We start from the raw sequence: 18,027 nt of genomic DNA, 5'->3' as shown, positions 1-18,027 counted from the left end.
CTTTCAAAATAAAATATATAAGAAGAGTTATTTATACTTAAAAATTTTTATATTTATTTAATGTTATACTTTATTAAAAATATATTATTTATATATGTTGAGATTAAATTTTGTCTATTGTAAAAAAATAAAAATTACGTTGGGACATTCAAATTTGTCAATTTCAACAATATTTAATTTTCTTAAAAGATTATTTTTCCTATCAAAGAAAACGTTTTTGCCACTTTGATTTTCGAAGTGGGCATGAAATATAATTGATCTTCTAATATATCAATTTACATAATATATATTATTATACTTTGAAAACTTATTTTATTAATATGTATTAGTTTTGTAAAAGAAAAGTCTTAATATTGAAACATTGCGATATATCGGTTTAGATATTAAGGATAAGAAACAACTTATCAAAAGATGGATATACATATGTGGATATATACGTGGATAATTTGTCGTGTGGTTAGTACGTATGTGTGTGTTTGCTTGCATATTACAAAGCTTTGGGTAAACGCGCATAGCAGCGTGTGGTGTATAGTCCACGTGGATCGTTTATGTGAATAAATTGATCATTTTAATAAAAAAAAAGTTTTCAAGTATGCCGAAAAATGTAAATATCGGCAGAAAAAAAAACATATCATTGTATGATTATTCATCTAAAAATCAGTTCAAGTTTCGTTCTATATTTACAGTGGGTGTGAAAAGTATTCGTACACCCACCGATCAATTTGAAATAAAATGTTGTGAAATTGAAATTTACTAACTAATTTTTTATAAACAATGAATTTGTACATATTCTTGAGTTTATACAATAGATATAATAAAATAAAAAATAATTTTTTGGAATAAAGTAAAAAATTGACAAGGAAAACGAAAAAATCGGCAGAAACATAAAAGCCATAAATATTCGAAAACTTCTTAATTCGAACTATTTGCAAAAAAAACTATTTGTATATAAACCATAATGTAAAAACATCTGGTAATTTTTTTTTAGTTATAATTGACCTCGTCAATATGTTTGTAAGCGTTATCGGCATTAGTTAAACTCAACATTTTTTTAAGATCGAAAAATATTGTTGAAATATCGGACGAAAATGTGTGAAAACAACTCAAGAAGAAAGAAAAATGAATATTTATTTACATAATCAATGTAAAAGTGTATTATAAATATCGCGAATTAGAAAACAGACCTTTATCTATTATACAAAGTATCATTGGTAGGTATGGATTAAGAAAGAGCTGCAAAATACCTCAAGAAATGAACGTCCACGAAAAATGAATCAGTACACTAGACGAGTTATCACAAGAATGATAAAACAGAATCCAAAGATAAATACTATAAAAATAGTTGAATATCTTATCATGGTCATGCCAACACCAACTGCACTCATATAGCCCCTAACAAATACAGAACCTCCACCGTATTTTTACCGTAGGTCGCAAGATTTCTGATTTCAGCTCTTCATTTTTTTTTTCTAAATACAGTGCAGTATCCATCAGATCCAAAAATATTAAATTTACTTTCGTCACTCGACTATGATAATCTTCATTTCGCAAAAATTTACATACAGTACTAAAGGATATATCAATATTAAAATTATTTTTTAGATGTTCGATCATTTTTATAGTACTTATCTTTAGATTCTGTTTTCATTCTTGTGAAAACTCGTCCAATGCACTGATGCACCCTTAAGGAGACACGTCAACAAAAAAATCGATTTTTTTTCTTCGATTTTCTGACAGAATATTATTTCAAAAATATTTCTTCAAATTTTGGTAAAGATCCGCGCATTATTTACGAAACTGTAGTAGTTTAAACGGAGCGCGCCGTAGCGCTCTAAGTAAGTGTCTCAAACTTTAAACGTTAATTTCTCCTATTCGCGTTTTTAAAACGGTTGCCCTCGCTGCGTCCAGACCATTTATCCGATCCTTACCAAATTTTGTACAGTAATACTAGATACACGTATCTAGGGAATGAACGAAAGGATTTTTCGAAAAAATGCCAATTTTTCTTTTTTTTCTCAAAAACTCGGCGATTTTTCTGTAAAAATGTTAATTTTTTCGCACAAAGTTGACTATTTTGAGAAAAATTAAAAAATCAAAATTTCCTTTCGTTCATTCCCTGCGCCAACATCTCTACTAAAGGATAACACTCGGTTTTTGTATTTCTGATGAGCCAATTTTTGCCAGTGAGGGCAACCGAAAATCACCTTTTTTTTTTGGACTCTTAGAAAAGTGGCCACAGACAACACAATTTACAATATTTTTACACACAAAAAATTGTGAATATAGTTCAGATTTATAACTTACATATACCAACAATTTGTATTGATATTAATAAAACTGGCTGCAAAAAAAATTCACAAAAAAACTGCTTTTTTTTTACACTCGAAGGTGACGTGTCCCCTTAAGCAGCACTCTCGAGTTAACTCGAGCGGCGTATTATTTTATATTTCTATGATTTTTTATACTTAAATATGATAGAAAATGGAAAATAAGAATGTGAAAGCAAAGAAAAAGAATCTTCTTTTTTCCGAAAAATGTTTTTTCCGACATAGTAATTCGAAAAGAAAGATTAAAAAGTCGATATACGTGTAACATTGCAATATTCAGCTCTTTTCTGTAATGTGGAACAAAATCCAAAATTAACATAAAAATATTGATTATTTCTGTATTTTTTTAATTTTTTTATCAAAACAATGCTCTAGACTATGTCTTTATGCAAAAAAAAAAAAGATTTTTTTTGGCCGTTTTTTTTTCAAAATCATTGCTGCTTAAGGGTTCATTCTGGTTTATACGCCGAAAAAAAGGCTATTTTCACGATTTTTTTTTAGGCTTTGTAGGATACATATACTTATGAAAGTTGTTGGATATGATAAATACACTCTAGAAGTACAAGAAAAAAATTTTTTGTTTTTAACGTTTTTTGACATCCAAAATGGCTGACAAACGTGAACCCTTCAAAAGTAGGTATGCTGTTGGCGGGCATCGAAATTTGAGAACGGGTGATCTAAAACAAAAAAATTAAACGGTTTTAAATTCAGTATGACAATGGCTATCGGGTATGCTAAAACTATCAATTTTTATGAAAACAAAACAAAATGACGGCCATTTTTCGAAAAATAAAAAAATCGTTGATTTTTTTGGCAGTTTTTTGTAAAAAAAAAAATAGTAAAAATTAATATTTTGACTTGGTTGTAGCATGCGAGATAGCCATTCACGTGTAGAGTATGTGGTTAAAATTTCAGAAGGATCGGTTGAGTAGTTTCGGAGATATCATGCCCGCCAATCGAAAAAACGTTGTTTCGAGAAAAACGCGTTTAAAGTTTCTTTTAACAAATTTTTAAAAAGTCTGACTTTACCTTATTCTGCAATGCCTGCACCATACAGTATGCCTTCTGCTTCTTCAAAATACTCATTTTCTTCCACTCTAGCCTTTTTTCGTTGTGTCCTGGCCTCTATCAAAGCTTCTCTGCTCAAACAATTGGCTGAGCGCTCGCGCGTGTTGCCGCGGTTACTAGCGTAATTGACTGCGATAGGGCCAAGTTTTATCACCAAAACGTGCATTATTTTCAGTATTGGATCAAAACCTTCGTTGAATATACAAGCTGCCAATTTAAAAGCTATTTCAACAATTTTTTTACCATTAAATAGGTGTTTAGGCACCATAGCCCAAACGCATTTGTTGAAGCACTCATTATTATTTTAAATGTGTGGCCACCTAAACATCTTTCAAGTAATTCTGTTTTTGTCAGGTCAATATCAACCTTTTGTTTTTTGCTGCTATATTCATGCAGAGACATTTCCACTTACACCATCGCAGATGGTTTGTCTCCTCTATCTGTAATATCTCTATATTTTTGGACCGCAAAATAATATACTTAGACTGCTCGGATCGTTCTAAAATTTTTGTATGATAATTCTACATATGTCTACTTTCGAAAAATGCAAAAAAAAAAAATTAATTTTTTCAAAATGATAAACCAGAATGAACCCTTAAGGGGTTAATTTTTCGTGGACGTCCATTTCTTGAGTTATTTTGCAGTTCTTTCTTAATTCATACCTATCAAGGATACTTTGTATAGTAGATCGAGGTCTGTTTTCTATTTCGTGATATTAATAATAAACTTTTACATTGATTGTGTAAATTAATACTAATTTTTCTTTCTCCTATTATTGTTTTAACACGTTTTCGTCCCATTTTTCAACAATAATTTTGAATCTTAAACAATTTTGAGTTCAACTGATACCGATAAAACATACTAACCAGATCAATTATAATTAAAACAACAAGGAGAAAAAATAAAATTAAAAAAAGAAAAACATACACGTGAGAGATGCACGATGAAAACGACGAACGTGATCGAAGAAAGAGAAGAAAAAAATCATGTGTGCAGATTACACTTGTTAGAAGTGAAACCTTCAAAAAACTAAGTTTCGAGAGAATCTGACGAATGCACAGTATCAAGAGTAAGATAATTGTAGGATTTTTTATATTTTAATATTGTTACTTATATATCAAAGGGCATCGGTATGATCAGTGGGGGAATAGCTGATATAAGCTTCACTTTTCCAAATTCAAACAATAAAAATGGAATGCTGAATGCGATAGTCATAGATAGACACCAAAATCGTAGGATGTTTATATTTAGTCGTAAACTAAGTAAAAATAAAATATCTTTTTTGTGAAACTCAGGTATAAAATCTTTTTTGTTAGTATGCTTTTCAATTTCTCGTTTTCATCTACATTCTTGCGCTGTATAACAAACATTTTAAGAATGACGAAAAAAAGACGTTACGATAAACCTACAAAAAATACTGCTGGACTGAACGATGGTTCTGGTATAAATGCAATAAGAGATCTAATAGAGATACAGGATCCATCCAACACAACGGTTTCTCCTAACATGATTTCGCTATAACACAACTCATAATTGCGGCAAATCCTCCAACAACATGGTATCTCATGACACGGTTTCGCTATAATACGATTCATAATTGCCAGAACCCTCTTACAACACGGCATCCTATAAAACGGTTTTCTTTCAAAAAACCTTTGTACAACACTGTACTTCTACAGCCGCGGCGAGGCTTACCGTCTTAAAGATACAGTATTATGAAAAGTATTTCTTTTCATCTCCATGGCTTGAAAACAAAAGTGTCTCACGCTGCTGTGTACTGAAAACGTCAAAGTTAAATGCGTGTTGGAAGAAGATATGGTTCTCTTCAGTTGAAATAGAAAATGTTCGTGAATTGTCACAAAATGAAATTGGTGGCATATTAGAATTTGCTAAATCAATCAGAGACGAAGGTTTAGTGGATATAGCTATTGTGGACGTACAAGGTTTATTAGTGGAAGAAGAAGTTGACGAAGCGAATTTGATGGAAATTGTATCCGAAACTGTAAATCAAATTGATTCTGAGCACTAATAAAGATTGAGCAGTTTATAAGTTAACATTAAAAAAATTACATAAGGCCTAAGCTTAGCTGAAAATCTCGAATCATTTTTCTTGAATGCAGACTCTTTTGCAGAAAAAAGCCGAAAATTCAAAAGGTAGTATCAAAATTGTCTAGCTCCATACCGAGAAATTTACAATGACCTGGTAAGAAACAACAAGCACACCACCAATCTACCGAAAAAACGTTCTCGGTTAATTAAATTGAGCAGTGACGACAAAGAAATAAATTAAATTAAAGTTGCGTTAAATTAAAATAATATTTTTTGTTTTGTATTCTACATACATTTATATTTTTAATAAAAATTAAGTTGTTTTTAAAAAGTTTTCGGAACGTAACCCCCATTCTTGCATTGGTTCTGGATCTCAAACAACACGGTTTCAAGTAACACGGCAATTTCTAGGAACCTATCTACCGTGTTGTTGAAAGGAGACCTGTATTTTCTAGAAATGCTTTTTCAACTGCATAGCCTGCCATACTTTTCGAAACCTTTATTATTTATAACATATCTCGTCCTTATTCTTTGGACCACAAACTTATCTTTCTAAATACTCTCGTCTAAATAAAAATCTGAACAACGAAAAATCTAAAAATGCATTGAATTGTATCGCTCTCTCAGCTTATCAAACTGTGTACACTACGAGTCTCAAATGTCAGCTCCGTGGTAAGCTCCACCGATTCACGCTGGGCGTTCAACATCTTCAAAATGTTTTTATTTTATTAAAAAATTAGTTTCTTAGTTACGCAAATATCACAATTTATAATATAATTTTCATATATGCATGGGTCAGTACATCTCTTTGGATATTTTTCATAAAAACATATAAAAATCAAATTTAATAGACATATTTTGTCTTTATGCATCAAATATATCTTATAAAGAAGCAAAATAAAAATTTGCCAGTAATTTACTTTCTTTTGAATGGAGTTTGTCATCTGTTTCTAATGTATTCTACAGTGTTGTCTAATTCTTTTGCTCTGATGTATCTTGTAATCATTTTTTTTTGTGCAAAATATTGCAGACAATTCAATTATTATATTCTATCTATTTCATAATTATTAATTATAATATTTGCGAAATAAATACTTATTTTACAATAAAATAAAAACATCTTTAAATGGAAAAGATATGACACGGTTTGAAAAAAAAATAAACTATACTTGCTATTATATTTTAAATAAAAATAATACAACTTACTGTAGAAAAATAGAAAAAAGAAAAAAAGAAAAAATCATGTGTGCAGATTACACTTGTTAGAAGTGAAACCTTTAAAAAAAAAAAAAAAAGCTGATAAAAATTACACTTTTCCAAATTCTATCAATTAAGATTGGATACCGAATGCGATAGCCATAGATAGAAACAAATATATATATATATTTAAAATCTTATGATAACAACCGATATACACAACTGCACTTTTTTAACTGAATGACGATAAACAACTTATCTCTGTTTATTCTTCTACCCTTCTATCGCTCCTACCTACAAACAGGTATAGTATCGAAATTATTGTATATGTGTCCACGCTTCGTAGTATGCAGTCGCACACAAACACACACATATACAACCAGGAGCGATAACTACAAAGCAGAACATAAAGTGGAGACCGAGAATAGGAAAAACTATATAGCTATATTCTGTCTTATTCTCTCGCAGGCGCGATGTAACACGGTTTCACACAACACGGCATTTTTAGGAATCTATTTGCCGTGTTATAGGAGGGTTACCTGTATATATATTTGTTTCTATCTATGGCTATCGCATTTGGCATTCTATCCTAATTGATAGAATTTGGAAAGTAATAGTTTTTGTTAGCTACCCCCATCCCAAAATCATACAGGTGCCCTTTGATATATATGGTAATAATATCATAATAAATAAATCCTACAATTATCTTACTTTAGATACTGTGCATTCTTCATTCTCTCAGATGATTTCTTATCTAGTTTCACTTCTAACACGTGTGATCTGCACATCATATTTTTGCTAATAATTTTACATGTATTTTGCCCCTTATCAAAAAATGTATAAAATTGACAGGAAGAAGTGGTCAAAAATGACGGATATTATATTTTGTTATTTTAGGTAATAATTTCTTTTTCTTTCCTCCGGGCGAAAAGCGTCAAGTTTTCTCCCGCTGTTCAAAACGAAGTTGCCGCTTTCCGCTTACGTCGAGTAGAAAAAATGTATACTCACCATGGGCAGTAAATAAGAAAGCCTCAGAGCACATGTTTGTTGTAACAATTTACATGTACTCTGAGACATTTCTTACTTTACCTCCCTAGGTGAGTAATATACTATTTTAATGTTAAATATTACACTACAAAATAATGCATTACTTTCCAGTCCCTTTAACATTTCAGTAACATTAGTTGTTACCAGTGATATCAAAAAGTAATATAATACTGAGAAAAGAATTAAAAAGAAATATAAATACATTACTTGATTCGAATGTTTATTACCAAGCATACGGTAATAGCGACCGAGACCCCTAATAACCAAGACCTCAGTTAATTAAGGGGTAACACCACTATAGAATTTTCAAAAAATCGATTTTTTTATTAGCTTAAAATATGTACTTTAGACATCTAAAAACATTATGAACATGGTCCCGAAGCAAAAAAAAAAATTGTTAACATCTTAATTAATTAATTATCTTATTTTTACGAAACGTCTCAAAGCGCTTCGAATAGTGATAACAAAACTTTAAACGAGTTTTTCTCGAAACTACATTTTTAAAACTGAGCAGACTCAGAACTCGAACATCATTTAACCGATTGACTTGAAATTTTGAAGATAGTTTGATAGTTGTATTTTCTACAGAAGTATATATACACAATTTTCAATTGAATGCAAACTTTTAATTTTATAAACAGATTTCTACATTTTGTTTCGTCGAAAAGTCGATTTTTTTATTCAAAGTTGCGCCATTTTCACAAAATTTGACTTAGGGAAAAATCCGTATGTACTTCTCAAGATAATAGTACATAGATTAAGAATTTCTTTTGTTTTTTATTCTAGGTCTCATAGTTGTCCAAGTATAAGTCCACCCGTTTTAGTAAAAAAAAAAAAAAAAACAGAGTTTTATTCAGTCACGAATACCGACTATGCCATTTTCTATTTAAAATCAATAAAAATATTTGTTTACATAGTTCAATTAACCAACCCTCAAAAAATAAATTCTACTCCTCATTTAGTTTTCGCAAAAAAAATTTGCAAAAAAAGGCTATTTTTCAGGCTCTATAGTGGTGTTACCCCTTAAGAAAGCGAATAAACACGAATCGATTAATCAAGGTTCTACTGTATATTCATCATAGAACAAAATATTTTAAAATTGATGACTTGGAAATATTTATTTGTTCTTATATAATTTTACATAGTTAACCTATTTTTCACATGCACATATCTCTTTATTTGTTGATATACTATATACACAAAGAGGTTTCTTTGTAATTGGATGTATTCCATGCTCCGCAGTTATTCCTATGGGATTCTTCAAGAATTGAATCATTTTTTTAGCAAGTAAACGATTATTTTCATGTACTTCTGGATGATATAAATATTCATTGAGCTGCGAAAATAAATTTATATTAATAAGTTATTTTATTATAAAAAAGAATATTTATAAAGATGTATTTATTAAAATTTATTTCGCGATGAGCAATAGACAAAGAAAACATTTAGCTGAATACGACATTTAATTTCTAAAAGTCTATAACCAAGTATGACAAAGTTCTGCTATTTGTAAATTATGTGAATAAAAGAATATTATATATTTCAGTATGATCATTATAATATTATATTCGGATCTTACGGATACATAAAATTTACTTGAACTCTTGAAACTTCTGAACTTTGTATTTTTAGTAAATGATGCATTTTGATGCCTTCTAATAATCTTTATGGTAGATCGTTTTAAGAGGTATAGTGATATATTGATTAGAATTGAGCCATTACTGCTTATATTCATTATCATTTATATCACAGATGGTTCATTTTGTTGCAATAGTTAGCATATAATTATAGCATATAATAATTATATAGCATTTATTTTTGTTCTTATGTTAAGTTTTTCATATCTAATGAATAAATTAAAAAGTACCAATGCTGAAATGACGTAGGTCTACTTCTCCCGTATTCTGCTAAAGATATTGAAATGACTAGAACTATGTTTCCCATCGCGAAAGTGTTAATAATAGTTCCTACCTTTATCCATTTACATTCAGAAATTTCTACTTCACACTTCGTAATATCAAAAGTACAAGGTGTTAAATAAGCTATCATGTATATATCTGAACAATCGAAGGCAGCATTATGTGAATGTCTAAATGCTACAAGACATTTGAACATTGTTTGAATACCTGTCTCTTCTAACACCTCCCTTTGTGCAGCTTCGTCTATATTTTCTCCTAAAAAATGAAATTATTCAAATTGTTCATTGATCCAATTTATTTTGTTCAACATGTTTTGTTTATTTCGTTTAACATTTTGCTCTGTTTCTTGTTAAGGCGGAATGATGATGATCATTCGTCAAGGTACTTGGTTAAAAAGTACAGTGAAACTAATCTGTAGCATTCATATATTCAAATGAATTTTGTCATAAGAAATATATAATGTAAAATTGGATAAATCGCTCAACAATCATTTATTCATATAAAAATAATATAAAATACAAAATACTAAAAATAAGTAAAAATTAAATAAGTTAATCTGCACGTAGAAGAAATTATTTGCAATCCAAGGTTTAACTGTATAAACAGAACATAACACATATATCGTAGTGACACGATTATGTTTCACTATCTGTTTGGATTATGAGAATGGAGCAGCCAATGCAGGAATATATAAAGTATAAACAAAAGATAATCAAATGAAGAATGGTAAAAAAAAGCAAGCACCAAGACGCTGCATAAACAGAAAACTCACCGTTAATTCTCATAGACTGCGTTATGCTTAAGATGTTAAAAATATTACCTGGTTCAATATAGCCGCCTGGTAATTTCCAGAACATATGACCTTTGACATTTTTTTCCTTTACAACTAATATCTCTGATGTTTTTTCATTAAAAACAAATGCTCCTACTCCCAAGTTTGTATGAGCATAAGGCGGAATATTACATACTGTTTCTTTGTTTAACCAGTAATACAGCATAACATATTCTTCTCGTGCATGATGAAATTTAAAACCATTTTCTACTAAAATCGGTATCCAATCAGAGTGTGACAAGTGCACGCGAAACCAAATTGTTCGTTTCTTTTGTTCTGACCAAATTTTTAAGGAATCTATAAAAAAAAAAAACTTTAATTGAAAAATATATATCATTATGATACTGTAAAAACATATGTAACGCTGGACGATAAAAACCACTTAACACGTTGAGCGCCACGTCAGCCATCGGTGAGTGACACTAGACTTTCCGTTTGGGCCACGTCAGTCATCGGTGACTGACAGCGTATAACATGATACATCTAAGCGGTACACGTGGTCTGACGGGGACTTCCTTAAAAATGGGCCTGGCGCTCAACGTGTTATGTGTCAAAAATCGAGTTTTAAATTAATGTAATTTGTTTACCTATAATATTATACATTAACATACAAGTTAATATCAAAATTATTGTACAGCATCTCGGAAAATTACAAAAACGCGACAAAAATGAGAAATGAAAATATCTAATTTGTTTCATTTTTTTGTTCAATTTTCATTTGCTTCAATCTTGGAACTAGAGATACAGGTGCCAAACTAGTAAATGAACTAACAATATGAAGGAACGAAAATGAATCATTATTGAACCAAAAAAAGTGATTTTTAGTAATTACACTGTCACGTAACAATGAATAGTTAATAAAAATACAATGCAAAATCTTAATATATGATCTAATAAATTTTAACGCGAAATAAACAAAAACTGATTTACATACACTAGGTAGGTAATTATTGTTCAATGTTACATAACAATTTTAATTGTTAGACATTTATGTGTCTGCCTGCATATGAGGTATTCCATACCGAATGAACCACTTTTGACCCTGACCCTTTTCGATTTGGCAGAAAGTTTTTCATCCTATTCTATCCTATGAAAGACAGTCCTCAGAATTTTATCAAATTTTTTTACCAAACCCAATAAATATGGCTCCTTTTTTTCAAAATTTTTGTTTTTAAATGTACTTTCGTGAAAAAAATACAAAAAAATTTTAAGATGATAAACTCCCTGAAATGTTTGCACTTTTTTGAAAATAACGGGTTTTCTCAACAAAGGCGAAAATTTCATGGATTTTATAATCTTAAAATTTTTTGTATAATTGTCTGAAAAGTACATTTAAAAACAAAAATTTTGAAAAAAAAAACGTCCCAATAGGTTGAATTTTGAAGAAGTTATAGCCATTATAAAAAAAGGAGCCATATTTTTTGGGTTTGGTAAAAAAATTTGATAAAATTCTGAGAACTGTTTTTCATAGGGTAAAATAGGATGAAAAACTTTCAGCCAAATCGAAAAGGGTCAGGGTCAAAAAGTGGTTCATTTGGTATGGAATACCCCATATATAATATGAATTGATATAATATATTACATGTACATACGTATATATAACTAAGTTTCCGGACAGTACACTATCAATAATTTATTATACACTAACTCGAAATATGATAGAAATAAATAAAAATTAATTCTAGTATAACTCACAATTGGCTATTTGACACGCTAGTGTAGACGGTGTTAAGTTATGGAGCGGAGATATGGGGGTGGGAGGAGAGGAAGGAGATCGAGGGGGTGCAGGAAAGATTTTTGAGGTGGACTATGGGAGTAGACTGGAGGACTCCAGGGTATATAGTAAGAGAAGAAGGCAAAAGAGACAAATTGGAAATAAAGGCGGCGAAGAGAGCGTGGAAGTACGAGGAGAAATTAAGGAGAGGAGAGGGAAGTGAGCTGGCGAGAGAGTGTTGGAAGGAGGCGCAGGAGAAAGAAAGGGAGGAGGAAGTACAGAAGTCAAAGTGGGAAGTAGAGAGGATAAAGTTTAAAGAGAGGATAGCGCAGGGCAGGGTGGAGGTGGTGGAAAGGTGGGAAGAGATTGAGAAGGAGGAAAGAAAGCGCCAGGAGGTTGAGAGATGGGAGAAGATACTAGAGTCCAAATACAACGTGTGGTACAGGACGGTGGTAGCGGAGGGTTTGCCAGGATATTGGGTAGGAAAGTGGAGTGAAGAGAGAAAAAGAAGAGTGACGAGATTTAGATTGGGGAATGAGATGAGGGAAGGGAGATACTGGGAGGAGGAGGAGAAGAAAAAATGTAGGGTGTGTGGTTGGGAGAGAGAGACATGGGAGCATGTGTTGGAGGGCTGCAGTAGAGCTGTTGGGGAGGAGGACGGGAGAGGAGTGGAAGAGAGGATCAAGGAAATTTTGGATGAGAGTGGAATGGGGGAGGAGTGGATGAAGAGGATTGGGAGTATGAGAGAGAAGAAGGGGAGACAAGGATGGGAATAAGGGAGGAAGAAGTGGAGGTTTGGAACAGGTGAAGGGGGAAGGGAGGAAGGGGAAATGAGGGAGAGGGTAGTGTTAAGATAGGTTAAGGAGATATTTGTAAAAGGAGTGTAACCCTTCGGGGAAACAGTAAATATATATATATATCTATCTATCTATCTATCTATCTATCTATAACTCACAATTAGAAAATAATATCCTAAACATTCACATCACAAAAATGATGTATCCTTAACAATTAATTAACACAAAAATGGCATTTAACACTAGATATACCATCATTTTCAGTATACCTATTTTTAAATCACTAGTCAAAATGACTGGTGTATAAAAAACATATTCAACAATAATAATTTTAATAGATATTTTTAAATAACAAAACGCTTAATTATTTATAGAACTCAAATGTTACATGAAGTAGAAATTTTGAATTAAAATGGCCCCCCGACTAATCAAAATGACTGGTCTGCTGGTATATCTAGCGTTAAACATAAGTTTAACAATAATTATGCCAAAAAAGTCTATGTACATATACATATTTTTCTCTGTAGTATAAATTATCTGTATCGATAACAATTAATAATATGTAGAGTCTCCTTTCACTTTCAGAATTCTTTCATATGCTTTTGCATAGAAACTACTCATATTTTTAACTAATTTTTTTTTGTCACAAAAGACTTAAATATTATTCCATTCGTATAACGAAACATTGTTTCTAATGTCCTTTGTTTGTAATATTATGTTTACGAATATGCCTTCCTAGTTCATCCCATACATGCTTGATTTGGTTTAAAGCAGAGGATTGTGGTGGTGTGTGAAGTTTTGGCAAAGATTTTGGCATAGATTTTGGCACATTGTACATATAACAATCATTCTTTAACTTACTTTAATTAATTAACTTAGTCACACACATGTGCTTGGGTTCGTTCTCCTTTTAGAATACGAATGCAGATCACAAGTTTAATTTGTATTTTTTGGCATATTTTTTATAAATATTAAATCACTTAAATAAACGTGTTGGCCTATGGTGACCAACATTAATAATTAATAAATTGCAAGTTTCGACATAAGATGCACTCATACACCACCAAACAAGATCACTGCCACTACTTCATAGACATAAATCTTTAATTTGCATTTGAGTATTAAATTTCTACTAAACTATTACTACTATTCCATTGGAAGTAAATACATTGAATTCACTTTAATCGGTAAATAATACTTTGTTCGAGAAACTTATTGACTTGTCTATACGAGTTCTTTTTGGAAAATTCATATATTTCATTCTATTGAGAATTTTCCATAAATATCTCTAATAAATAGGAATGAAAACATATTAATCAAAATTCGTAGAACTTACTGATTATTTGAAAATACTGAAATATAAATCTTACATATCAAGTAAAGAAAGGTTATAAATATTTGAAAGGCTTTAAAAGGTTTAAAAAATGTCTAATTTTAACATTGGTCCTAAAATTATAATCATGAACTAATATTGAATAAGTCAAACTCATTTGTTAAATTAATTAACTCGACAAAGCCAATAATAGAAATAATAAATAACGTTATATAAATTAACGTATCATTTATTATTGAGCAATTATTAATACTATTCTCATTTATTAATGTTAGGTCTAATTATTAAGAAAATTTATTCTAAATATAAAAATGTATGTATTGATCAAATGTTTGGACAATCAAATTATTAAAAATCTTGTAAATAAAATTAATCTATTTTACCTGTTAACACACCTCAAATAATAGTAATTCTTAAAAGTAAAATTATAAAAAATAGGCTAAATGTATGTACCTTGTAAATATTGAGGAAATACTGTAACCAGACAAGGTTCTTCGATGGAATGTACAGTTACACCATTATAATTATCATTACGACCTTGAAAACATTTTATGGACATATTTGCAAAATGTTTAATGTTACAAATAAAATTGTATCTATTGTAATAGGAATATAAAATAGATGGAAATATAATCGATTGATGTAGAAAATCTCGTTTTATCGATGCCTTAGTAACACGAAACAATTTCAGAACTATAGTATTATACATTGGAATAATTCATGATTTTAGCTTTAATAATATCGTATCACGTTGCACTCGAGCAAACGTACTTTATATAATATAGATTACTTTACGTAATAAATGCAATAAGATTTGGAAAAAATTATTGCAAATATAAAATCATATTTGAAGGTTAACTTAACACATATTACATAAAATCAACGGAACTTCATTAATATAAATCTTTTTATTTATCTTAATGACAAAGCATGTTTCAATAAATCATATGGATATATTAAGATGTAATATATCTATTATTCATAAGAAAATAATAGAAATACGTTTATGATATGTCACGTGAACTTATATCACACACAAAACAATACACACACACACACACATATTTAGTATTTGATAACTAAATATTTATTAATAAATATATAAGTATTTAGATATAGTTTTTATTAAAAAATAAATCAATATACATTTATCTTTTTTTTCTACTACAAGTAAATATATACACGATCGTTCGTATGTTCTCTCTCTCTCTCTCTCTCACAGGATAAATACTCGTATTTTAATTAACACTAGATATAACACCATTTTCAGTATGCCTATTTCTACCACACTAGTCAAAATGACTGGTGTATAAAAAAAATGTTTAACAATAATAATTTTAATAGATAAATGGATTTATAGATATTTTTAAATAACAAAACGCTTAATTATTTACAGAACTCAAATGTTACATGAAATAGAAATTTTGAATTAAAATGTCCCCCGACCAGTAAAAATGACTGGTCTAGTATATCTAGTGTGTTAATCATATGAACAGAATTTCTCTTTGCCCCAAAAATCATCGAGATCCTTATAAATTTTGTTAGCACGAGAATTATAATGCAAAGCCTCGCAAATACGACAATAATGACGAGATACGCTACCGAAATAACCGTGTTCATTCAATATTTCAAAGTTTTCACGCCATACGTGAAATTGAAGATAATTATTAATATTGTGATGAAAATTTTGAAGATAATGTGCTAACTCGTACGAACTAGCAAAATCATTAACGTGTAAATATGATCCTGATGGTAAAAGTTGTTCACAATCGCTTTTCGGAGCACCCATAATAATCGGAACTGCAAATTTGTTGTATCCATTCCAAAAAACTTTTTCGGTCAAATATCCTTTACAATTAGAATTTTCAAAAGCTAGATAAAATTTATAAGCATTTAAAGCGGAACAATCGGTGTCAAAGTGACCAGGACAAGCTGTTCTATTACCCCCCTTACATCGTCCGTAAATATCAAGATCGTTACCCAATATTGATTTCAAAGAACGGATGTATTTCCACCTTTTGTTTTTACCAGAACAATTGCTGGCCATTATCGCAACAAGTTTTGTTTTAGACTTTATGAAATAATTATATAAATACGTTAAATTGTTATACGAATTTTTCATGGAGGATATTGGAACAGTTCTACCATAAGGTACAGGTATATCGCTATCCATGCGGTACGACATTGACCAATTAAATAAGCCGTTGTAATCTGATAATTTTTGATTTCGGTAATAAAATGTATGCATCGGCGATTCGTCCGTTAAAAATATCCATCTTTGATTCGAACGAATTCTAATAGGTAAGTCTTGTACACTTTTAGTAAAATGAAGATGAAATACAACTGCGTCCGCTTTATTTAAATCTTCAGAATTGTAACTCAATAAACAATTATCGATCGAACAATTCTCCCAAGGTGAAAATCTGAAATTATTGAGAAAAAGTAACGTAAGTAAGATATCAATTGTAAGTATATAATATTCGACAAAAACAAAGCTAACTTAATATTAGTAAATCGTCTAATGTGTCTTCTTTCCAAAAATGGTCCGTGTTTCCAAATTAGAATTATATATGGTTCCGTTTTTTTCTGTATTATTAATGGTAATGATTTTTCGAATGATAGAAGCCACTGCCCGAGTCTCGAAAGATTTGTAAACTTAAAAACACGAAGAAATCACATCTAATTTAATAATATATTTATTGGTAAAATTTCATAATTAGCTTATAACTCAATACCTCTTGGTCTACAAATTTGGTTTTTCTATTTGTTATTGTTAATTCTTTCGGAACTATTAAATTTTGTATTGTGTCATCTAAAGATAACACTCTTCTAACAGAACGTTCATTAATATAGTGTTTAATAATCTTACTAACGTAAATAATCAAAACAATAATACACAAATAAATAGAAATGCGTCGATAATGCCTCAATATTAACATCACAGAAAATCGATATTGTAAAACATCAAAAGTTAGAAATTAATTGTTTAAATGAAATTTTAAAAATCATTCCTTCACCCACTAATCATCGTCACTTCTCATAGAATGTTATATCACAATGAATGAGTACTTATTTATATTAATTTCAATGATTATAGCACTATTGTTACAAATAAGTTCAAATTTACGAGCAATCACATTCACATGCACAACGCTCAACGTGTAATAAATGTTTACTAACGTAAACAAATGAAAGGTAATGTAAGAAAAGAATAGAAAGAAGAAATGAGATCGTTTAACGATAAAAAAGAACCGTTTGTCGTGAAAGCGGTCTCGATTGTGTTGATTAACCAAGTGTTACTTTACTCGCTATTGATTTCATGCTTTTTATTTAATAACGGGATTTTTATTATTATATAATTTTATTAATATGTGCTTTTAATAAATTTCTTCATAGATTATACAATTAATAAATACTAATCTCAATAATTAGTATTTATTAATTATGTTGCAATGATTTAAAAAATAAATTAATAAGACTTATATAAATATATAAATATATTATATTTAATTATTATGCGTTTGAAACGTCAAGAAAGATAACTAATGATATCGATTAAAAAATGATATATCAACATTATTTTTTCTATGATTACGTTGGATTAATTGATAAAATTTAACTTATAATTAATTTAATACACTATCCATTGATGCAATTTGAAAAATTCTGAATAAACTCTGTTTCCCGCTGAAAGATACTCATCTTTCATTGCTTTTTAACGTCTCTACATTGGCGTTACTGGAT

The 18,027-nt window shown here is 29.9% G+C and overlaps 2 protein-coding genes across 3 annotated transcripts; both read right to left on the bottom strand.

Moving 5' to 3' along the window:
* Positions 1 to 8,779: 8,779 nt before the first annotated feature.
* LOC107068041 (uncharacterized) lies at positions 8,780 to 15,465 on the bottom strand. Of its 2 annotated transcripts, none has more exons than XM_015324043.2 (4): positions 14,737 to 15,465; positions 10,428 to 10,736; positions 9,660 to 9,862; positions 8,780 to 9,024 (listed from the first exon to the last, which is right to left on the bottom strand). In XM_015324043.2, exons 1-4 carry the CDS (start codon positions 14,990 to 14,992, stop codon positions 8,839 to 8,841), a joined length of 954 nt encoding a protein of 317 aa, XP_015179529.2. In that variant the 5' UTR covers positions 14,993 to 15,465; the 3' UTR covers positions 8,780 to 8,838. The 2 variants fall into 2 exon arrangements, with proteins under 2 accessions (XP_015179529.2, XP_089031586.1); XM_089175460.1 differs by lacking the exon at positions 14,737 to 15,465 and adding an exon at positions 11,027 to 11,359.
* On the bottom strand, positions 15,173 to 17,633 carry LOC107067960 (inactive fucosyltransferase B). Its single transcript, XM_015323911.2, has 3 exons — positions 17,019 to 17,633; positions 16,784 to 16,938; positions 15,173 to 16,706 (listed from the first exon to the last, which is right to left on the bottom strand). Exons 1-3 carry the CDS (start codon positions 17,220 to 17,222, stop codon positions 15,764 to 15,766), a joined length of 1,302 nt encoding a protein of 433 aa, XP_015179397.2. The 5' UTR covers positions 17,223 to 17,633; the 3' UTR covers positions 15,173 to 15,763.
* Between the last annotated feature and the right edge of the window lie 394 nt (positions 17,634 to 18,027).

This window comes from Polistes dominula, unplaced genomic scaffold (genome assembly GCF_049000335.1).
Source record: "Polistes dominula isolate Pdom_NZ unplaced genomic scaffold, Pdom_raw_medaka contig_17, whole genome shotgun sequence".
NCBI lineage: Eukaryota > Metazoa > Arthropoda > Insecta > Hymenoptera > Vespidae > Polistes > Polistes dominula.
The sequence above is the reverse complement of the archived record's forward strand: the minus strand, read 5'-3'. Positions and strand labels throughout refer to the sequence as shown.